This window comes from Ogataea polymorpha (genome assembly GCF_001664045.1).
Source record: "Ogataea polymorpha strain NCYC 495 leu1.1 chromosome Unknown OGAPOscaffold_4, whole genome shotgun sequence".
NCBI classification, from domain to species: domain Eukaryota; kingdom Fungi; phylum Ascomycota; class Pichiomycetes; order Pichiales; family Pichiaceae; genus Ogataea; species Ogataea polymorpha.
In genome coordinates, this window is record NW_017264701.1 from 346920 (window position 1) to 369398 (window position 22479).

At 52.2% G+C, this 22479-nt stretch overlaps 10 protein-coding genes across 10 annotated transcripts; 7 read left to right on the forward strand and 3 right to left on the reverse strand.

Moving 5' to 3' along the window:
• Nucleotides 1-4508: 4508 nt before the first annotated feature.
• On the forward strand, nucleotides 4509-6372 carry OGAPODRAFT_16475 (uncharacterized protein). Its single transcript, XM_018354454.1, has one exon. The coding sequence runs from the start codon at nucleotides 4570-4572 to the stop codon at nucleotides 6331-6333; it is 1764 nt and encodes a 587-aa protein (XP_018210525.1). The 5' UTR covers nucleotides 4509-4569; the 3' UTR covers nucleotides 6334-6372.
• A 117-nt stretch (nucleotides 6373-6489) lies between these two features.
• Nucleotides 6490-7454, forward strand: OGAPODRAFT_16476 (uncharacterized protein). Its single transcript, XM_018354455.1, has one exon. It carries the CDS (start codon nucleotides 6517-6519, stop codon nucleotides 7387-7389), a length of 873 nt encoding a protein of 290 aa, XP_018210526.1. The 5' UTR covers nucleotides 6490-6516; the 3' UTR covers nucleotides 7390-7454.
• A 19-nt stretch (nucleotides 7455-7473) lies between these two features.
• OGAPODRAFT_16477 (uncharacterized protein) lies at nucleotides 7474-13201 on the forward strand (the record flags this gene model as incomplete). Its single annotated transcript, XM_018354456.1, has 1 exon — nucleotides 7474-13201. A coding segment is annotated over one exon (2171 nt), but the record flags the coding sequence as incomplete, so codon positions are not given.
• Nucleotides 7474-13201, reverse strand: OGAPODRAFT_94043 (uncharacterized protein). Its single transcript, XM_018357455.1, has one exon. It carries the CDS (start codon nucleotides 12353-12355, stop codon nucleotides 10727-10729), a length of 1629 nt encoding a protein of 542 aa, XP_018210527.1. The 5' UTR covers nucleotides 12356-13201; the 3' UTR covers nucleotides 7474-10726.
• On the forward strand, nucleotides 9763-10689 carry OGAPODRAFT_8385 (uncharacterized protein; the record flags this gene model as incomplete). Its single annotated transcript, XM_018356740.1, has 1 exon — nucleotides 9763-10689. One exon carries the CDS (start codon nucleotides 9763-9765, stop codon nucleotides 10687-10689), a length of 927 nt encoding a protein of 308 aa, XP_018210529.1.
• Nucleotides 12417-13184, reverse strand: OGAPODRAFT_8387 (uncharacterized protein; the record flags this gene model as incomplete). The annotated part of the gene is made up of 1 exon (XM_018356742.1): nucleotides 12417-13184. One exon carries the CDS (start codon nucleotides 13182-13184, stop codon nucleotides 12417-12419), a length of 768 nt encoding a protein of 255 aa, XP_018210530.1.
• Nucleotides 13202-13517: 316 nt separating the features above from the next.
• On the forward strand, nucleotides 13518-15249 carry OGAPODRAFT_16478 (uncharacterized protein; the record flags this gene model as incomplete). The annotated part of the gene is made up of 1 exon (XM_018354457.1): nucleotides 13518-15249. A coding segment is annotated over exon 1 (1237 nt), but the record flags the coding sequence as incomplete, so codon positions are not given.
• A 73-nt stretch (nucleotides 15250-15322) lies between these two features.
• Nucleotides 15323-17392, reverse strand: OGAPODRAFT_94045 (uncharacterized protein; the record flags this gene model as incomplete). The annotated part of the gene is made up of 1 exon (XM_018357456.1): nucleotides 15323-17392. The coding sequence occupies exon 1, from the start codon at nucleotides 17240-17242 to the stop codon at nucleotides 15323-15325; it is 1920 nt and encodes a 639-aa protein (XP_018210532.1). The 5' UTR covers nucleotides 17243-17392.
• Nucleotides 17393-17846: 454 nt separating this feature from the next.
• Nucleotides 17847-19842, forward strand: OGAPODRAFT_82527 (uncharacterized protein; the record flags this gene model as incomplete). The annotated part of the gene is made up of 2 exons (XM_018356624.1): nucleotides 17847-17918; nucleotides 18130-19842. 2 exons carry the CDS (start codon nucleotides 17847-17849, stop codon nucleotides 19813-19815), a joined length of 1758 nt encoding a protein of 585 aa, XP_018210533.1. The 3' UTR covers nucleotides 19816-19842.
• A 683-nt stretch (nucleotides 19843-20525) lies between these two features.
• Nucleotides 20526-22440, forward strand: OGAPODRAFT_100250 (uncharacterized protein; the record flags this gene model as incomplete). The annotated part of the gene is made up of 1 exon (XM_018352966.1): nucleotides 20526-22440. The coding sequence occupies one exon, from the start codon at nucleotides 20526-20528 to the stop codon at nucleotides 22386-22388; it is 1863 nt and encodes a 620-aa protein (XP_018210534.1). The 3' UTR covers nucleotides 22389-22440.
• Nucleotides 22441-22479: the final 39 nt, after the last annotated feature.

A 22479-nucleotide genomic window follows, 5' to 3' on the forward strand; every position in this document is an offset into this window, starting at 1 on the left:
GACGGAGTTCTGTTCGCGCAGCTCGTCGAGCCGGCGGCCAAGCTCTTTCCGCTTCTGCACCACCTCCTGCAGCCGCAGCTCGAGCCGCGCCACCTCGTCCGCCGAAACGTTGCCCGCTGCAAGTTTCTGTCTCAGATCGTCGCGCTCGTGCACGCACTTGCGGTGTTCCTCGCGGATCTTGGTGTCGTCGGCGGCAGTATCTACGGCGCTCAGCTGCGCGTCCACAAGCTCCTCCAGCGTAGTCTCCTTCACCTGTGCGTTCACCGCGTCCGAGCGGCCCAGCCTCACTACCTTGGGGCGGTAGTTATCGCCGCGCGAGCTTTTGATGCCGCCCATGAGCCGCAGCACGAGCTCATCCACAGCCGCGTTCGACGGGGCGCAGATCAGGATCCGCCGCTTCGAAGACGTTTTCTGCTCGCCCGGCACCGCGATCGCGTTCGGGTTGCCCGAGGTGAGCGCACACCCAATAATACCCAAAATCGTCTTGGTCTTACCCGTGCCCGGTGGACCCTGGATCAGCGAAAATCCGTCCTTGTGCACGGTGCCCGCAATTGCCCGCGCCTGAGAGTCATTCACCGCATACGTCTGCTTCATCCGCCCCACCACCACAGGATCGATCTTGCCCGGCACGCTCGGCGTTGCCGTCACTATCTCCCGTCCAAGATCGTAGTACTTCAGCCCTTGCAACGACGAAAACTCCCGCTCAATCGTCGTCATCTGCACAACTTTCATGCACACCAACTCCATGCCAGGACTCAAGTATGGATTCATGTTTGTTTTCGTGGCCACGCGGACTGTCAGGTCGGAAAACCCGTTGTTGTTGTTCTTGATGTCTTTCACACGGCCCAGACACGCGTGGCGACACCCAGCCAGATGCTTGCGCGTCAGCCTCGTGTCGCTGTCCAGATTGTCCACGTACATCAGCACCACTAGGTCGCTGTCGCCGACACAGCGCTGCTCCGTCACCACTTCGCGCCGCGTCGACGCAAAAACATCGTAAAAAGTGTCTGTGACCGCACGGGAGCCCACAGTCACCCGGAACGGTGTCTCCTGGGCCATCTCCTTGGCGCGCTGGATCGACTGCCAGCACTCCAGCAGCAGCAGCGGCCGGAACGTCTGCTGGTACTCGTCTGCGCTCGCAAACCTGTTTTTCACGCTGGTGTATTTGCTCTGGTCGTCGTCGGGATAATCGCCATCGCGAAAGTACGACCACGTGAGTATCTCCTTGTACAGCGGGTTCATGTCGACGTTCAAACGCAGCCGCATCAGCTCCTCTGCTTTCTTCTTCAGGTCGACACCTCGAGCCGCACCGCCGCTCGGCCGCACCGCCAGGTTTTTGGCGCGCGGCTGCAGAGATTGCAGCGCGGCTTTGGTCTTCTTCATCTTGGCCACTACCTGCTCCTTTGTGAAAAGACCATTTTCGTCCTCGGATTCGGACTCGGACGTGGACGACTCGGCGTCCGAAGTTTTGGAGCGTCTATTAAAGCCGGCCGGGCGCGGCGGTGCCGGCTCCTGGCGCACGGGCTCCTGGCGCCGCTTCTCGGCCAGCTGCAGCCTTGCCTGCTCAAGCATGGAGAGGCGTTTGGGGGCGGGCGGTTCTTCAGGGGCCGGTTTGGTGAGGAAGTTGGCAAGCGTGGACTGTTTTGGTGCCCTGACAGTGGCGCTGGAAACACTAGGCGACTGTTCTTCCAGCGTTGACCGCTCGCTTCGTTCGCGGGATTCGCGAGGCTCGCTGCGCGCCTCCGCTTCGGCCAACACCTCCTCGACTAGCGCATTATTGAACCGCCGCACGCGCACGAGAATCTCGCCGCGCTGCTCCTCCGACAGCTTATTGTTGAACTTACGGGCTTTCGCGCATAGCTTAGCCAGGATCGCCAGCGACGTGTGCGTGAACTCCAGCCCCTGCTCCGCCACCAGGTCCAGCGTGTCGAGCGTCAGCCGCACGCACAGAAACAGCAGCGCGCTGTCGCTCAGCCGCAGCCAGTACACAGTGCGCTCGAACGCCTGTAGCACGGGCTGAATCAGGCTCTGCTGGATCTCGCGGCTCTGCTCGGCAGAGACACCCGCAAACTGCATCGACTCCACCAGCAGCTTGTATCCGCCAAGCAGCGTCTGCGAGACCTCCAGCACGTCACGTGTGAAGTCCATCAGCGTCCTGGTGATTTTCTCGTTGTGCTGCGCATTTTGGACGTGAGCCTTGACCTTTTCGTACTCCTTGGACCAGTCGAACGTTTTGACGTAGATCATGGTGAGAAACCGCCAGCATTGCGCCCAGAACTGCGCGAGAATGGCGCGCGTGGCGTTGCTCAGCCGCGCCGTATCAATTAGCACGCCGTCGATCGGGTCCAGCAGACACTGTACGAGGTCCATTAGGACACGCACCCCGCGCCTACTGGCGTTGAACTGCTCCAGACGCGTCAGACTCACAAAAGCGTCCTTTGCGGCCTCGACGGTGACGGCGGTGTCCATACGCAGCAGCTCGCGCACCGCTTCGAGCCGGCCGTCGACGTCGAACGCCTCGTACAGCAGCCCGACAGCACTCTCGTAGAGTTTTTCCTCGCACGAGCACAGACACTTCCAGACGCCGATCGACGCGGCTAGGTCCCTCAGGATCTGCTGCAGAGTCTGCCCGCTGAAGAAATCGGCCATGCGGCTGAATATCGCCTCGACGCTGCTCGCAAACATCGCCACGCTCTTGTTCTGCTTGCTGCAACCGGCTACCAGCTCTCGCAGCTTCTCGTCGGAGAAGTCACGTGCGTCGCGGAACGTGATCTTGAGCAACGTGATGTCGAGCGAGAACACATAGCTGGCCTCGCTTAAGCTGCTCAGCACTTGTTGCGCAAACGTTCTATCGTCTGCGGCTAGTTTGCGTGATAGCAAGATCCATAAGTCCATGTTCACCGCTGAGACCGTGCTGGCGTCGTATTTGGCCAAAAAATGGCTCGCCTGCGCCAGCGACGCCACGTCGTACACGAGCGACGCCGCCACCACGCCCAGCGCCTTGATCTTTACCTGCGGATCCACCATTGCATCAAACAGCGTGATAGCTTTGCGGTCGATCAGCGCGCGCGCATCCGACTTGCTATACAGCTCGACCGTCAGCTTGGCGTCGAACAGCGGGCTCTGCAGCCGGATCTCGTCGGTGATTAAATCTGCCCCCACGCAAACCAGCAGTGCACCGCAGTGCGGCCGCCCCAACTTGTCCAAGAAATATTTGTACACGATGCACGCCGTCTGTGTCTTCTGCGACGGCGTGACAGATCGGTACAGCGGGTATATCCAGTTGATAAGGTCCTCTAGACAAGGCGTGCGCGCGCCCGGCGCCGCGTTTGCAAGCCGCAGCGTGTCTAGGTGTTTGCTATAATGCGGGCTGTTGAAGGAAACGTCAAAAAAGTTGAGGTAGCTATGCGGCTGCACGTGCTCCCAAAACTCGGCTCCCAGCTTTGTGAGCAGCACGGAAAACGCACGCAGCAGCAGCGGCAGCGGCTCGTCCAGGTACGACATGATTTCGTTGACAAAGATGCGCACAAGGGGCACCACCTTAAACGGTGCTGTTTTTTCAAAGTTGCTAGCCGCCACGGGCCAGTTCAACTGCAGTACGCACTCGCCGTTCCCGAGCTGCAGCAGGGGCACGATGTTGGCCCAGAAAAGCGCACAGGCATCCGCGCTGAAGAGCGCTGGGTTCTGGATGTTGAAGAAATGGAGCTCGTACTCCTCCATGAAGGACGCCGTGAAGCTGGCGGGCCTCAGCTGCGCGGGCAAACACGAGAGCGCCCACGCGCGCTCTGTGTCGGAGCCCTCGAACAGAAAGTAGAGCAGCCCGGCGAAGAGGTCGATTTTCGGCCGAATCGGTTGTCTCTGGGTCACCACGGCCAGTATGTGCGAGCACAGCGTGCGCAGCCGGTCGTTGGCGCGCAGAAGCTGCGGACACACCAAACACTCAGTCAGGGTATTGTGCACATCGGAGCTGTGCAGCAGGTCCTCGTCGCGGTCAAATTTGAGCGTGCCGAGCTTGTCGACCAGCGACTGGGCCTCCCAGTCGAACACCCGCTGGATCACTATGGCAATTTTGTCGTAGGGCAGATTGCGCTTGAGCAGGAGGTCATTTCGCGCAGCGGCGCGTGCCTCGTGGAAGCCTAGAATGCACTTCGGGCAGTTGTCGAGCGCCTTGCGCGCCGCCGTCTTGAGCGTGCGCAGAATTTCCGAGTCCTCGAACGCTATGCAGATGACGAGCAAGTAGCATGCAATGCGCGCCGTGGTGGTGTCACAAAAGTAGTGCTCGGTGTCCAGCGACGCAAAATACTGGTAGCACTCGTTGAAGACGTGCTGCTGGACCGCGTCGTCGCTGGGGCTGTTGTGCGCGCTCTCGATGAGATCTATGAGATGCGACATGCAAAAAGGTATTTTTTTTTTTTAATTTTATTTATTTTTCTTGCGACGCGACGATACCGTACTTTTCAAAAATAAATTATGAGGTGAGTTGTCACGCTGTTAGTGCTAACACTTAGTGGCCGGTTTGTGAGAGCGTCCAAATACAGACATGTGTACGGTCAGCCGTTTAAGAAGGAGATGTGCTATGAGAACCTGAAGGTCACGATCTCCGCGTTCGACAGCAACATCGTCAAGTGCAATGGCCGGTACCTGAGTGTCAACGCCAACGGCATCGGTGCGTTTCTGGTGATCCCCGTCGACGAGGTCGGCAAAGCCCCCGACAAGGTCCCGATGTTCCGCGGCCACACCGGCGGCCTCGTGCTCGACACCGATTTCGACCCGTTCCACGAGAACAGGCTGGCCTCTGCAGGCGAGGACGGCAAGATCCTGTTGTGGGAGATCCCGCCAGACTACACCTTCACCCACGTAGACCCGGACAACATCCAGGACGTTGCGCCGGTGGCTTCCTTGACGGGCCATTCCCGCAAAGTCGGCCACGTTCTCTACCATCCGGTTGCCGAAAACGTTTTGGCGTCGTCCTCCTTCGACTACAGCGTCAAGCTGTGGAACTTGGACACCAAGCAGTGTGAGCGCACTTTGCAGCACAAGGACCTCGTGACCAGCTTCTGTTTCAACTATGACGGGTCCAAGATTGTCACCGCGTCTCGCGACAAGAAGATCCGCGTCTGGGACGTTCACACGGGCAAGGTGCTCTCGGAGGGCCCAGGCCACACAGGAGCCAAGGCGCCGCGCGTGGCCTGGCTTGGAAAGCACGACAGATTTGTCACCACCGGCTTCGACAGGTTCTCCGAGAGACAGCTGGGTGTTTGGAAGGCCGATAAGGTCGAGGACGGCCCTGTGGGTGGGTTCTACTCTGTGGACGCGTCGTCGGGTGTGCTGATGCCGTTTTTCGACGACTCCACAAATATCCTGTTTGTAGCCGGCAAGGGCGACGGCAACGTGAGATACTACGAGTTCGATAAGGACGAGCTGTATCTGATTTCGGAGTTCCCATCTACGTCGCCGCAGCGTGGCTATGCCATTGGACCTAAGCGGTTTGTCAACGTGAGAGAGAACGAGATTGTGCGCGCGTACAAGCTGCACAACGACAACATTGTCGAGCCGATCTCATTTATTGTTCCAAGACGCTCGGAGATGTTCCAGGACGACATCTATCCGGACGCGCCGGCTGGTGTTCCTGCGCTTACGGCGGAGGAGTTCTTTGGGGGCAAGACGAGCGGTCCGGTTCTGGTGTCTATGAGGGATCTGTACGAGGGCTCTGAGGAACCTGCAACCTGCGTGGGGGAGACGCAGAAGGTGGAGGAGCCAAAGCCGGAGCCAAAGCCGGAGCCAAAGCCGGAGAAAGAGACACCACAGCCTCTGCGGCCATTGCCTGCTACCGAGCCTGACCTCAAGAACAAGGAGGAGGTGACGACGCTTCTGAACAAAGTCAACGAAATGTCCGACGACGACACACAGGACGTCGACGCGGACGACGAGGAGTGGCAGGAGGTGACGGAGAGGGAGGTGAAAGAGAAGCAGGAGATTGAGGCCAAGGAGCCCGAGGGAGAAACTCAGGAAGCTGCCGCAGAAAACTCGAAGGAAGCAGTCGAGGAGCCTAAGCAAGCAATCAAGGATGTCAAGAATATCTCCAGCGAGGTTGTGTCTGACAAGGAAGCTGCAGCTCCAAAGACAGTTCCTGAATCCGCCTCATCCAGCTCGATTTCCTCCTCCACCGTCCGAGCTGCGGGAGGCCTCAAATCCTCCATGGACAAACTACACGCTCTTGTGACTCAATTGGAGTCTGCTGTGGAACAGCTACAGGCGGTCAACACAGCCAAAGAAGAGAGACTGGCCGCCTTAGAGGCCAAGATCGACCAGCTACTAGCAAAGGCGGACTGATAGACACACTAGTTCGGAATTCCATTTTGTACTTTTCCTGCCCGTTGCAAAATAAAAAAAAAAACGTAATCAACCCCTGGCAGTGCACACATTGCTTTTGCACTCGGAATTCCTTTGGAGGGATACCCAGATTTGTATAAATACCCACGATCCGCCGTTGAGCATGCTCCCACGCTTTGCAACATGACCCAAGACGAGATCGTCACCTCTCTGATCCACGCCAACGACCCTACACCACTTCCCAAACCGCCTCCCGCCCATATCATGGAAAGGAGCATCATGGACCTTTTTTCGCTCAGGGGCAAGGTCTGCGTGGTGACAGGTGCTGCTAGAGAGAACGGAATTGGCTACGCGGCCGCCCAGGCGTACTGCGAGGCTGGCTGCGAGGTTCTGTGCGTGTGGGATTACTCCGATGCCACCGAGACGTGCGAGAAGCTGGCGCTCAAGTACGGAACCAAAACAAAGGCTTACAAAGTGAACGTTGCGTCGTCGAAAAACGTTGCCGAGACCACCAACGCCGTGGTGGAAGAATTCGGCAGAATCGACGTGTTTGTGGCGAACGCAGGCGTGGTCTGGGAGACGGGCTCGATTCTGGAGGACATCAACGACGACGACAAGAGCTGGCACCGCGTGGTCGACGTCGATCTGAACGGAGTGTATTACTGCGCCAAGAACGTCGGCAAGGTGTTCAAGAAGCAGAGGTCTGGCTCGCTCGTGATTACCGCTTCGATGTCGGGCATGATCGTCAACGTGCCTAACTACCAGATGCCATACAACGCTGCCAAGGCCGGGTGCATCCACATGGCCAAGTCGCTCGGTGTCGAGTTTTCCGCCTTCAACGCCAGAGTCAACTGCGTGTGTCCGGGCTACATGGACACCGGACTGTCCGACTTCCTCGATAAGAAGATTCTCAACGTGTGGTACCAGATGACTCCTATGGGCAGACAGGGTGTTGCCAAGGAGCTGGCCGGTGCATACCTTTATCTGGCGTCCGACGCCTCCAGCTACACGACCGGCTCTGCGATGGTGTGCGATGGCGGGTTTACTTGCCCATGAATATTATCAGGTCTTTTATAGAATAAATAGCTGGCGGTGCTACCAAAATAATTCAAATTAAATTTTAGACAATGGATGTGAAGGAGATGGCCTTCGACCACACAGCCAACCCGTTCGAGCGAATCACGGAGCGGCTGATCACCAAGCGCGTTGCCGACCTGGAGGAGCAGAACAGGGCGTCCGGCTCGCTGTGGGGGCTGGTTCTCAGCAAAGTTGCCAAGGTCCTCCGCGACGTCCCCCTCATCAAACATTGCATTGGCCCGCCCGACGAGGCAACCGCGCAGATCAACCGACTGACTGCGCAGCAGCGCGCCGCCACAAGCTACGCAGAGTGGTACCAGACCAGCGTCAGGCTGGACGCGCTGATGGAAAAGGACGTCTGGAAAAAACAGGAGGAGAGCGACCTGTACGACTGGCAGCTGGTCAAGATGCGGCTGCTAGAGCTGCGCGACGCCCGTCTCAAGAGTGACTACTCCAGGATGCTCTACCTAATACGCACCACTTGGACCAGAAACATGGCCAACATGGACAACATCAATCTGTACCGCCACTCGTTTGTGGGCACAAAGAATCTGATCGAGGAGTACATCTCGGAGTGCCAGCAGTGTTTGGCAGCGCTTACGCGGCAGGACTGTCCGTTGGACGACACGTATGTGCTGGCAATGCTGATGCAGACGCGCAAGAACTACGGCCGCGTGGCCATCACGATGAGCGGCGGCAGCTGTTTCGGGATGCTGGGCATGGGAGTTTTTTCGACGCTGCTGGAGCTAGACCTGCTGCCCAAGATTGTGTCGGGCTCGAGCTCCGGCTCGATTTTGAGCTCCATTATCTGCTCCAAGACCACGCCCGAGATTCTGAGCCTGCTGGAGTCGATCACGTCCAGCAAGTTCGAGGTGTTCGGCAAGGACGACAACCCAGAAACGTTTCTCACGTGTCTGGCACGGCTGCTCAAGTACGGCACCTGGTTCGACAACTCGCATCTGCGCGCCACCATGCGAGAGATTCTCGGCGATCTCACTTTCCGCGGAGCATACAACAGAACGGGCCGCATTCTCAACATCACCGTGTCGCCCGTGTCCGTGCACGAGCAGCCCACGCTGCTCAACTACCTCACCGCGCCCAACGTGCTTATCTGGTCCGCTGTCTGCGCCAGCTGCTCGCTGCCCGGGATATTCCCGTCGTCGGCCATCTACGAGAAAAGCGTGAAAACCGGAGAAATCCACGAGTGGTCCGACACCATGGTCAAGTTTCTCGACGGCTCGGTCCACTCAGACCTGCCCATCAGAAGGCTATCCGAGATGTTCAACGTCAACCACGTGATTGCGTGCCAGGTCAACCCGCACGTCGTGCCGTTTCTCAAGATGTCTGTGCAGTGTGTTGGCGGCGAGATCGAAAACGAGTACAGCGCAAAACTGAAACAGATCCTCAACAGCACGTGCGAGCTGCTCACTGCAGAGGCCATCCACTACTTTGAGCTTGCCGCAGAGCTTGGCATTGCCACCAACTTCTCCACGAAAATGCGCCAGATCCTGTCGCAGCCCTACTCAGGTGACATCACCATCCTGCCCGAGATCCGCTTCAACGAGATGAACAAGCTGCTGGTCAATCCGACCCCGGAATTCTTGCTCGATGCTCTCGTACGAGGTGCCCGTGCAACATGGCCCAAGATCTCCATCATCAAGAACCACTGCTCGCTCGAATTTGCGCTCGACAAGGCCATCTCCAATCTGCGCTCCAAACTTATTTCCACGCCCAGCAGACAGCTCACCTATCTGCCCGTCTCGCTCATCAACAACCTCGAAAGTTCTGTCCAGAGCACAGAGCAGAACAAACCGCGCAAACGTCGTGCCCACCAGCGCCGCAGATCCGAGTCTTTGGCCGTCGGCAGCCTCAGAGAACAGAGAACGCGCTCCAACACGGTCTTCCCGTCGCGCAGACCAACTGCCACGTCTACGCCGATAAAACGCCAAATCCGCCGCCATCCAAGCATCCCGCTGCTGAGCGTCCCTAAAACCGCGTCAGAAACGCAAAGGTCGCTGCCGACATCGCCGTATGCGGTGAAATCCAAGGGTGTCGCCGTCCACCGCTCAAGCAGCTGGCTGTCGACGTCCTCGTGCGGGACTCCCAAGACAGGCATTTTCAGCGACACCAGCGCGGCCTTTCCGAACCCGACGCAGTCGATGATGGATCCGCGCTCGGCAGACGGCTCGATCGGCCAGGACGACGTCAAGAACACGCTCGACTACCCGGTTTAGTTGTATGCGTCGATCGACGCGTCGCTCCTCGGGCTCACCCAAATTTCCCCTGTCCCGGAACCCGGCCAAAAGGATAGGGTTTAGTATAAGTACCAAAAAGATGGTTTAATTTCTCGAAATGACATTTCTTGTGAGTCTGAAGCCGGCATTCTTCAACACGTGGGGGGTAGGCTCTACAAAAGCACAATGCCAGTCGAGAAGGGCCACTCTGGTCAACAAGCTGCTCCAACTCTACAAAGACCAGGCTGTGCTGCTGTGTTTGCATAATCCAATCACCAGAGACAGCATCAAGGGATACTATCACGATCTCGGAAGACAGTATGAAGAGAGTCATAAGCGGCTGGAGACCGCGTCCCAGATGGTGGAGTTCAGGTTTGTGAGCTATCTGAAGGACGAGCTCTATGCGCGCTCGGAAGAGCTGGCCCAGATAGCAACCAAGCCTACTAAATCCGACCTTGCGTGGCTGGCAAAGCACTACACCAGGGAGACGCATTCTTTTTTGGAAAAATATCACTCCGACCGAATCCAAACCACCTTTGAGATTAGCAATTATTTGCATAACGACTCCCTGGTGCAGACAATCGGTGCGCGCCAAATTGTTACAAATGCTATCAAATACACACAGGACGTCCTGCTTCTAAACGACTACCCTGTTCCGCAGATCCTGCTGGAGTCTGGCTCCGATGATGCCAAGATCCGGTGTGTTGCTCCGCAAATCCAACATGTGCTCTTCGAACTGCTTAAAAACTCCACCATTCCCGCGCTCCGAACGAACACCCCAATCAGAATCAACATCCTGAACGATCCAGAGACCACCACGATAAAGATCACAGACTCTGGCGGCGGTATGCCACCCGATATCGCCTACAAAATATGGCAGTTCCATTTCACCACGGCCACAGAACAGAATAAAGACGAGGTGAACGGGTTCGGCATGGGCATCCCGCTGTGCTCGCTGCTCACAAAGTTCAACAATGGCAGTCTTGAGATCGAAAATCGACTCGGCACAGGGATCGATGTGTTGCTCAAGCTTCCTACAAGATGATACCAGCTCTATAATGCATTCATGTCACCAAATCTATTTATAAGTACAATAGCCGGGTGTGTCTTCTTGCTGTGCGTTCGTCCAAGCCGCCGGACTCTCCTAATAATTTGGCTCCGTCGTTCTCGCACAGGATCTTGTCCTGGAAAGCAAAGTAATCAGTCCTGATTGTCACTCCGCACTCGGAACAGCTCAAGCAGTGTACATGGAACAACTCGCTGTGTTCATTCGACAGACACTCCCCTTCGATTCCCTGTCCACAGAACGTACACAACGAGCCGTTTTTCTCATGGAAGTGTAGTTCGCAGTACGGGAAATCCTGGTGCACGTAGCAGGACTCGCCTTTCGAAAACGGCTTCGAACACGTGGTGCACGAAAAACATTTTCTGTGCCACTGGCCAGACAGCTGCTGGTCCTTGGACCAGATCGACTTCTGTCCCGCCGCAATCGGCAGCCCGCATTTCCTGCACGGTCCTTCTCCCGGGTTAAATTTGATTACAGAAGGAGCCTTTCTCGGGGACTTGACAGAGTTCTGGCTTTCGGTCTCCAGTTTCGACATTCTATTGGTCACCTGTGCCACGCTATCGTCGTACTCTGTGTCCTCTTGGATCGTCGACATGTCGTTCTGTCGGTCCTCCTCCTGTGTGTTGTATATCTTAAACTCCAGACTCTGCATGTTATTTAACCTCTGGATGTCTTGTGCGTTGTATATGGACGATGTCATGCTGTCTGTCGGTCTTGGGTTCAGCTGCGGGATCTGGAGGTCGACCTTTAGAGTCGGCGACAGCTCCTTGCGCATCGAAAGCAGCTGTTCCACCGAGTCGTCATTCTCAGCCTCGAACTTGGCGTCGAAAGCGTCGATCGACGAATTGGCGTCCTCGAACTCCTGCTCCGTCGTGTTCATGGTCGACTTCGACAGAGGTGTATCGTTGGGCTGCAACGTCGAGGGCCCCAGAGGAGGAGTGGCCAAAACGTCTGGGGGTGGCTGAGGTGGCGGGTTGGATGTAGGCGCCGGAGACGTGCTATGGATTGGCGAGCTTGCAGAGGAGGTGATAATTTGCGGAACCACGGGCTTTGGTCCGAAGTTGAGAGAGTTTCCAGACTTCTCGGACGCCTGGGACATCCCCGATAGGCCCCTCGAGCGTCTGGACGGACTGGCGCTGTATGCACTGGCACGATCGGCGCCAGAAGGCGCCTTGGATGCGTGCCCCAATGACCCTGTACTGGTGTCCACAGATGCGTCCTCCAGCTGGAATTTGGCAAGCGGGTCCCTGCGGGTGTTTGGGAAGGACGCTCCTGCAGAGGCAGTTCTCTGTTTGAGCTGGTCGAGCCGCGCGTCAAGGGGTAGTGAGGTTGTGCTCTTGTCTCCGTCCTTGGCCATCATTTTGTGCTGGATCTGCGGATCAGAGTCGTGGTGACGCTGTGTAGCGAGCGTTCCTGGCGCTGTGAAGTTTCTGTGGTTACTCAGATTCGGCGTCGAGCGGTTGCCTGAGGATCGGGGACGGTCTGGACGATACACATCAAAACCCGCTCTCTCCATCACCGAGCGCACTCTCTTGGTGGTTGTCAGTGGCGGGAACGGAGAGTGAAACCGTATCTGGGGGCTTGGGGTCCTCATGAACTCCGGCAGAGTCTTCAGTTCTGGCGGTTGAAGATCTTTGTAGCTCATGAAATGAAAGATTTACCTCTCAAAAAAAAAAAAACACTTTCATATTAACGTGTTCGCGACACTAAGCATCCTCCAAGCCCAGATTGGAAAGTTCATCAATTTCATGTGACTCTAATTTTCGTGAAACACGTTTATAAATCACGTATACCACGGCCGCAAACGACAACGGGGCGATCACCATGCCGAGGAAATCCACCGTCTGCATTCCCGGGCTCCGTCCGTCTTGCATCATCTTTCGTAGTTGGTAGCCGCTAAATATGGGGACAAATAGTTTGGGACTCGTTGCAGCCGTGGCTCCCACGTAAATGCTGGGCTGCAGGGTCGGAATTGCTGCCAGCGCCCCGTTCGAGAGTGAGTAGGGGAGTGGACACAGCCGGACCAGACACATCAGGCCGAAGTTGTGCCAGTACGGAGCATTCTCGTCGTTGAGAACAGACACGAACACCTTGAGCTTCACGTTTTGGTGCATGCACCAAACGGCGTACGGTTGCAGCCAGCGACGGCAGAGCAGAAACGACAGCGTCGAGCCAAGTAGTGTTGCAGAGGCAATGATCGGCCAGCCAGCAAACCCGTAGACCATGCCTGTCAGCAATGACAGCGCTGAATAGCCAACAACCGGCGGGAAACTGACTATCACGACCAACATGAACAGCAGCAGCTTTCCACGGACCCCCCACGATGCCCAATGGTCTGCCACCGCGACCATCTTGTGCACAAGGCCAGAATAGTATTTGGACGCCAAGATATGGATAACAATGTACGCGACGGGAATCGCGAGAATGAGCAGATTTCTTCCGCGAGCCAAGCCGCGCAACCCTGTCTCTAGCATTTGCAAGGTAAGTCTGTGCCGTCTCCTACGCTCCAGTTAGGTGCTGTCGCAAATTTACCAGGGCTTATTCTTGGGACGACAGCTTTTACGACGATCGACGCGTCTTGCTGGAGCTAAGTAATTTTCAGCCTCGGATCAGAAGGTAGCCGTGTAATGCTGCGTCCCCGACTTCAAAAATGGATATTGCTGGCCCTGGCGTGTGCAGTGCTATTCTACAGCACGCTGTTTCTGTACGAGGCACGCACCACGGGCTCCGAGGTGGACATACTGAATTTTCCGGGGTCCGCACTGAAGAACTACTGGACTTCCCAGCACATCAAGGAACAGTACTTCAAGAACGGTATGAAAGGCCCGCTCACCGCACATGACATCAGAAAGATGATTCAGGACGAGAACGCCATGTTTGCCGAGGACCGCGAGATTTTGCTGCGGAAAAATAAGGATCGCCATACGTACAAACCCATAAACGTGCGTGCTCCGATGAGCAAGGTGTTCCAAAAGTTTGCCAAGGTCCTTAAGCTGAACAGGATGCTTTTTCCTCATCCTGAGCGCACCATCACGCTCGATGGCAAGCCAGTCATCTGGGAAACTCAGTTCGAAGAGACCCCTTACAACGTTCTCTCAGAAAATCGGCTTCTCGAGTTCATGGAGTTTGACCCCCAGTTCGTCGAAGACCTTACCCGCAAGCACCGCAACATTATATCGAGTCTTTCCAAACGCCCGGTGGGTTTCTACCGCGGAGCAGGGTACACCATGGTTGGCGGTGGAATGTATACGTGGTATGCGTATCTGTCGATCAGATCACTGAGGAAATCCGGCTCGACACTGCCGGTCGAGGTGGTCATTCCCCAGGATAGCCAATACGAGCCGAAACTGTGCGACGAGATTTTTCCAAACGAACTAAACGCATCCTGCGTGAGACTTTCGCAGGTCTTGGGAAACGACACTCTGCAATCGCTGGGAGAATTAAAAGGCTACCAGCTCAAGTCCTTTGCGATGCTGGCGAGCTCGTTCGAGGACATGATGTACCTGGACTCGGACAATTTTGCCGTGTCAAACCCAGACCATTTATTTGAGTCGAACTTGTACAAGAAGTTCCGCATGGTGACCTGGCCCGACTTCTGGAGAAGGACCAGCTCTCCGCTTCTGTACAAGATCCTCAACATCAAGGTTGGCAATCTTCCAGTGCGGCGACTCAACGATTTCTTTACGCCAACAGAAAAATACGTTACGAAGGAAGAACTGATTGAAGTCGAGGACAAGATCAATTTCCATGATAGACTGGGTGCGCTTCCCGAGTGGAGCTCGGAGAGCGGCCAAATCCTCATCAACAAAAAAGAGCATTTCAACACGCTTTTGCTGTCATTGTATTACAATTTCGACGGCCCCGCTGGTTACCACCCGCTGCTGTCCCAGGGCGGAGCTGGAGAAGGCGACAAGGAGACGTTGGTTCTGGCAGCCCACGTTCTCAGGAAACCTTACTACCAGGTTTATCGCAAGCCTGACAAGCTTTACGGCACATTTATCAAGCACGCCAAGTTTTTTGTCGACTCCACCATTGTTCAATTCGATCCTGTAGTCGACTACGAAACTCTCAAGAAAGCTGTGAAAAAGAACATACAGAACATGGACAATTTGCAGAGCGCGTATGTCTACAGCTATATGCATGCGTTCGGAAACTTTGCGTTTGAAGATTCCCCTGGAAAACCTCTCTTCTACCATATCCATAATCCGAAGATGAATCCTTTCGACTATGTTGAAAGAAATTTATTTACAGACCCAAATGATAAGGAGCTCCGTAACTTTGGGAAGAACTTCCCCCAGATCGGATATGACATTGAGCTATGGATATGGGAGCTGGTGCTGGAAACGCTGTGCGAGAGGAAACTGGAGTTTGCCGGGTTCAGAGACAGAGACATGGCGCAGATTTGCAATAACTCTCTTGTAACAGGCCGATTAGAGTATCTCAGAAAAACAGGCGCGGAATTACTGAGCGGTTCTCAGGTGCCACAAATTGACGTGACTGAAGACCCTGAATTAGACCAGTACATTTTTGACAAGATCAGCGAGACACAGAAATACAAGAATATAGGATAAATATTTAATCTCTGCGAAAATTAATTATGTGTATGACAATATCATTGTTGCAACCGCTTGCAAGCATCAATTGCCATGTGTCTCACCTCCAAGTCACCGACGTTTCTGAAGAGGTCTCCTAGTATGCCTTTCAAGTTATGCTTTTGTGCGTAAGAAGCCACCAGCTCATGGTCAGATAAGCCTGCCAAGTTTTGAAGGATGTAGAAACCACGTACAAGATAATCTGTGTCGTACTGGTTATGAAGTATGCCAAATAGCCGATCCAGAAACATCTCTGACTTTTGAAGTACGGTAGCGACCAGCTCAAAATCGCTGGAGTTTGCTAGGATATTCAATACTGCCAACTGTGATGCACGATCGTCAAGATCGACAAGCTGGACAAGAATCTTGAAGTTTCTGTAATTCTCATCCTTCTCTGAGGTCCAGTTGAAGAACTTTTCCATGCATAGCGGAGCCACAATGAGGTTTGCCAGAAGCTCCAAGATACATCGTCTGATTTGGACATTGGCAGAGAGCATGAGATTGGCAATGGCTGGCCATCCGAGTTTCATCAGAACAAGCTTCACGTCCATGTCATCAACAGACGACAGGTTGATTAAAGCAACCAGCGTGGTAAATAACTCTGCATTATCGATCTCAAGCCGTGAAAGGGGGCTTGTAGTCTTGGTCCCGTTGACTTCGATGTCGTATTGGATTACTGGCTCAAGCAAAAATGGAACCGGTGTCACAAGCTCCGAACGCGTGAAAACAACAGTCGGATTGCTGCTGGAAAGAATGTTTGCCAGCGTATTGATGGCGATGAGACGCAGTTCCTGGTTTTCGATCGGTTTGCTAATTGAAATTCCATTCTTGTAGTCAATGTTCTGAGACGATTTAACGAGATACGTGATCACAGTGCCAATGCCTCCTTGCTGTATAAGTTGGGGACGACAGTTCCGGTCCGACGATATGTTGTAAAGCAATTCTACTGCTTTCTCTTGAACCCTGGAAGACACAGACTTCAGACTCGTGACTTTACCGATAGTTTCAGAATCCAGCAGATACTTGGAAAAAGCACCAAGCTGCTTCTCGTTGTCCGGCTCTTTGTTCATGTTTTTCAGCTGACTGAGCTGGTCTTTCTTGGCAACCCTTGTTAGGTTTGCAAGCACGCAAACTACTCCGTATGGCTCAGCATCCAGATGTTCCGCCAATTTCGCTATCAGAGAGTGATTGTCCCTCAGAGATTTACTATTGAGAGACAAATACGCAAGTCCCTCAACTGCAGAAGAATCATTGTGCTCAAGAGCTTCCAAAAGCACATTTTCCAAGTTATTCGGAAGCAATTTAGGATGGTCCTTGAACGTCTCTTCTTTTATGTTATTCCATATCTTGAGGATCACCAAAGCCCCAAGAGTTCGCACATGGAGATCGTCAGACTCCAAAGCGCGGATGGGAACCACCGAGTAGTGGTCAGCAATGGGAATTCGACACAGTTCGTCCACGCACGCTGCAGAAAAGAGATTTAAAAGGGTGTGAAACCTGGACTTTGGAATTGTGTCATTAATGAGCTCTGTTGTCTCCGTCGTGATGTAAGAAACTAGGGTCTGGTTCTGGATGAACAATTGGTGGCAGATTGCGGGCGCAATGGCAAACAATTGGGTCAGAACCTTGAATACCTGCTGTCGAGGTGAAAGTTCGATCAGATCTTCTAGAGAGTCAATAAGTTTCTCATTGTAGTCCTTCCCACCTTTTGCTTGCAGTGTTATCAAAATGGCAAGCACAACCGAGTTGAGGTTCTCATGTGGTAGAAACCCCAATATTGCCGGGATCAGATTTAGGCCTTCAGATCCTGTTTGTGAGAGCTGTGAATACAGTCTTTTGAGCAAACCGGTTGCCTCTTTTACCAAATCCGGGTCATCAGAGTTTTTGTTGAGCTCTTCGAGGGCGCGGTTCAACTCATTTTTAGTGACACTATTTTCCATACCGGCAAATTGTTTTTGACAATTTTCTCGGGAATATAATTTTATCGGAAATTACATCACAACAATATAACTTTAAGTTGTGCTGTTTTTGCGGTGTGGCTATCAAGAAGCCACCAAGTGTGTTCACAAATCAGGTTCAATGTATCAAGCAAGGAGGCTCTAGCTAAACAGCAATCAGTCATGCTTTTCGCATTATTGATACGCTCATCAACTTAGCGACTGGAATAGCATCCTGAATTTCCACGCCTTGAAAGTGAGGCTGTGTATACTCTTGCAGCACTTTTAACTCTAGTGCACTGAAATTCGCAAATTTTTCTTCTATTGCAGCTGCAACGCCCCCCGGTGGCGGCCAAGAAGAGGCTGGCAAATTCTAAATTTACTGCTAACTGTCCGCCTCCACACATTGACAATCTCAACTTTTATTTAGGTGCAAAAATGGTTTGAGCCGTACGAGCTCAGCATTATTGTTTCCAAAGTAGAGCCAGTTTAAAAAAAAAAATAGCAAACAGGCTTTGTGATGGACTAGATAATTCCCACAGTTGAAAACTGACGCTTTTTTAATGCATTATCGTCGCATCAATGCCGATTTTAAAAACCCTTATAGATGGCAATGCACGTTAACGTAGGCGATTTCGGATGGCCTTGTGTTTCTTCTACCGTGAAGCCTTATTGGGAGGTAAAAAGCAATGCTCGGCTATTGTTTCATGCAGCCGAAAAATTATCTTTCCTAATGTAAATTGATCACTTCACCAGGACCCGACTTCAGATAGATATAAGAAGAAAGGCTAAATTTTTTCAGCCCCAATTCCCCAATGAACTCCTCCACCAACAGAGAAAAAGACACGGAAAGTGACGTCGTCACAAACTCTCACAGCAAATATGAGCAGAAAAGCTACGGTGTGAGGCGGACGGAAGCCCTGAACAAGCACTACAACGTTTGGTACGGCAAAGTTGCAATTTTCTTTTCTATTTTCCTGGTTGCTTATGCTTACGGTCTTGACGGACAAATCAGATCCACGTACCAATCGTACGCTACATCTTCTTATGCCAACCACTCGCTGCTTTCCACCGTCACTGTTGTGCGTTCGGTGGCAGCCTGTGTCGCCCAGCTATTCTACGCTAGACTTTCGGACATTTTCGGTAGAGTCGAGCTCCTTTTCATCGCGATCTTGCTCTATGTCGTTGGTACAATTATCGAGTCTCAGGCGTATGATGTTACCAGATTTGCTGCGGGAGCAATTCTGTACCAGTTTGGCTACTCTGGAGTTATTGTCCTGTTGCAAATTATTTCCGCGGACTTCTCGAACATGAACTGGAGAGTGCTTGCCTCCTTTGTTGCAGCTCTGCCTTTTGTGATCAATACATGGATTTCTGGTGACGTGACTTCAGCAGTTTTGGGCTCGAGAAGCTGGTCTTGGGGTATTGGTATGTGGGCCTTTATTTTTCCGCTGGCCTGTATTCCATTGATACTCTGCTTTATGCACATGCACTACCTTGCGTACCGCAGCGGAGACATTCACCGACTTGAGGGGGTTTCCGACTTCAGAAGATTGGGTTTCAAGCGTTTCATTGTTGAGACGTTTTTCTGGAAAATCGACTTGATTGGTCTGCTTTCCGTGATGCTCAGTCTTGGGCTCATTCTGACCCCATTCACTCTGGCCGGAGGAGTCAAGACGGAATGGCAGAAGGCTAAAGTCATTGCACCGTTGGTCGTTGGTTTCTGCCTGCTGCCATTTTTCTTCCTTTGGGAAGCAAAATTCGCAAAACACCCATTCCTTGAGGCTAAGTACATGAAGGACAGATCTGTGTGGGGAGCCTTGATGATCGCCATTTTCATTGATATGGTTTGGTACATGCAAGGTGACTACTTGTACACGGTTGTTGTGGTTGGCTTCAACCAGTCCATCAAGTCTGCTACCAGAATTACCAGTCTGTACTCTTTCGTCTCGGTGATCACGGGTACTATCCTTGGATTTGCTATCGCATACATCAGAAGGCTGAAGGCCTTTATTATTTTTGGTATTGCTATGTGGTTTATTGCCATGGGATTGATGGTCAAATACAGAGGAGGAGACGGCACCAAGGACGGTTTGATCGGTGCTCAATGTCTTTTTGGTTTTGGTGCAGGTTTCTTCACCTACGTTACTCAGGCCTCCATTCAGACTGTCACAGACCACGAACATATGGCCTCACTGTTGTCTCTGTACCTCTGTCTTTACTATGTTGGTTCTGCTCTCGGTGGTTCTATTTCAGGAGCCATTTGGACCCAGCTCTTGCCAAAGGAAATATACAAGCGCATCTCCAATACCACCGAGGCAGCCGCTGCTTATGGATCTCCGCTGACGTGGATCTATCAGCATCCTTGGGGAGATCCTGACAGAATGGCCTTGGTCGCTTCTTACAGACACGTCCAGAAGATTCTGGTCGTTGTTGGGCTCTGCTTCTGTGTTCCGCTGCTTGCTTTTGCATTCCTTCTGAAAGATCCTAAGCTCGAGAGTGTTCAGAGTTTGAAAGATGCTCATCCTGACGACAGCGAAGAGGAGGAGCGTGTGAACGCAAAGGCTACATTCTGAGATTAATTACGTAGACCCAGTAAGACGATTCTTTCCAATTGGATACAGAGGTAGAGTTAGCGGGGGCTTTCAGCTGCAAATGAACTATACAGAGGTTCTCAATCCAAGTGGTGTTACGCTTCGTCCAAAAACGACGCTGTAAATTTTAGATAGCATACTCTTGGTTCGCAAGCCACCCAAAAGATAAGCACCCGTTTTGAAACTACAATGTGCTTGGCTGCAAAGAGCGTATGAGTTCCATTCGATGAATATTCCGATAGTAGTTCAGCCAGAAAGCTTTGGTTTCTCGCACTTATGTTTGCGTGCTACCACCTTATTTTTAAGGATGCCCAGCAGGAGACACACAGCCAACACATCCGAATACCGCATGTAAAGAACATGAATGCTCAAAGGAACAGAACTCTGACACGCGTCAGGAAACGGGATATAAAATACACATATGTGAGCGAGAACGAGGGAATATCGTTGCAATTTTGTTTGTGTCCACCTCTTTTCAACTACAAGAACACACCCCCAACGCAAACTTATTCTGCAACAGCGCAGTCACAGTGGGCTGAGTGCACAAAGAGAATATTCGCAATTCTGATAGTCAAACACCTCGTGCGATGAGTTACTGCTTCCGCAAGAATGTCTGCCATTTTTCATTATGGCTGAATCAATCCACTACACTACAAACCACGTAACGAAAATTATAATTATTTTGTCTAAACATGAAAGGTCTGTTCCTTGTATTGGCTCTTTGTCTTGAGTATGCCAATGCCTTCTACTTACCGGGAGTGGCACCAACTCCATATAAGGCCGGTGACAAGGTTCCGCTTTTGGTGAATCATATCACCCCCTCTATCAACCAGGAGGATAGTTCGTCAAAAACTTATCTTTATTCGTACGATTACTATTTCCCAAGATTCCACTTCTGCAAACCGGCGGATGGTCCCGAAAAACAAAGCGAGTCTTTAGGATCTGTCATTTTCGGAGATAGAATCTTCAGCTCGCCGTTCGAGCTGAACATGCTGGAAAATAAAACGTGCCAAAATCTCTGCTCAGAAACTTACTCAAAGTCGGACGCGGTGTTTGTCAACAGAAATATACGTGCAGGGTTCAAGCACAACTGGCTTATTGATGGGCTGCCGGCAGCCAGACAAATGCTTGATGAGCAAACAGATACTACGTTTTACAATTCGGGATTCCATATTGGATATGTCGACGACGAAAATGTTGCTCACCTGTACAATCACTATGATATTTATATCGAGTACCACAAAAGAAAAGAGGATGAGTACAGAGTCGTCGGTGTCATCGTCGATCCGAAGTCGCTCACGCAAACCGCCGACGTGACTTGTGATCCTGAAACGTCTGTTCCTGTCACGTTGAGCCAGGAGGCCGACACAGGCGTCACGTTCACCTATTCCGTCTACTTCATTGAATCGCCAACTGTCTGGGCCACAAGATGGGACAAGTATTTGCACGTGTACGACCCGAAGATCCAATGGTTCTCCTTGGTCAACTTCTCTCTCATCGTCATTTTCCTCTCTATCATCATGTCTCATATTTTAATCAGAACATTGAGAAATGATATTCAAAAATACAATGAAATCAACCTTGACGACGACATGATTGACGAGATGGGCTGGAAGTTGGTCTACGGAGACGTTTTCAGGCCACCAAAGAACCCTATGTTGTTGTCTGTTCTGGTTGGTTCTGGTGTCCAATTCCTTTTGATGGCAGTCAGTACCTGCGGATTCGCGCTTCTTGGACTTCTTTCTCCTTCAAACAGAGGTTCTTTGGCTACTCTGATGTTTGTGTTGTATGCAGTTTTTGGCTCTGTTGGATCCTTCACGTCTGCATACATCTACAAATTCTTCCAAGGTGAAGACTGGAAAACTAACATGATCCTATCTCCACTGCTGGTCCCTGGAGCTCTATTCGGACTGTTCATCTTTTTCAATTTCTTCTTAATTTTTGCACACTCGTCGGGAGCAGTGCCAATTGGTACCATGTTTGTTATCGTTCTGATTTGGTTTGCTATCAGCGTTCCACTTTCATGCTTTGGTTCTCTCCTGGGATTTAGACGGCCAGCTATTAAGGTGCCTGTCAAAGTTAATCAAATCCCAAGGCAGATTCCAAAACAGGCCTGGTACTTGAAGACGTCCAACATGGCCTTGATTGCAGGCATTTTCCCCTTCGGAGCCATTGCCATAGAGATGTACTTCATTTACAACTCTCTCTGGTTCAACAGAATCTACTACATGTTTGGATTCCTCTTCTTTTGTTTCATTCTGATGCTGATCACTACACTTTTGGTCACCTTGTTGCTTATCTATTACACTTTGTGCAACGAGAATTACAAATGGCAATGGAGATCATTCTTCGTTGGCGGCGGTATTTCTGTTTACGTGTTTTTGCATGCCCTGATACTGTCAAAGTTCAAACTTGGCGGTTTTACCTCTGTGATTCTCTACGTGGGTTACTCTCTTGTGATTTCCCTTGGAATTGGACTTTTGTGCGGTGCTGTTGGATTCATTGGTGTCATGGTGTTTGTGTTGAGCATCTACAGCCAAATCAAGGTCGATTGAATTGATCGCTAGCATGTATATTGTAACTAGATTCAACAATGAACTTTTATCCTCTGGTTATGTTTTCGTCGGGCTTACGTAACCCAGCTCC

Bases quoted from the DNA above. Each gene is read 5' to 3' on its own strand.
- OGAPODRAFT_16475 (XM_018354454.1), top strand. From the start codon at position 4,570: ATGTGCTATGAGAACCTGAAGGTCACGATCTCCGCGTTCGACAGCAAC.
- OGAPODRAFT_16476 (XM_018354455.1), top strand. From the start codon at position 6,517: ATGACCCAAGACGAGATCGTCACCTCTCTGATCCACGCCAACGACCCT.
- OGAPODRAFT_94043 (XM_018357455.1), bottom strand. From the start codon at position 12,355: ATGAGCTACAAAGATCTTCAACCGCCAGAACTGAAGACTCTGCCGGAG.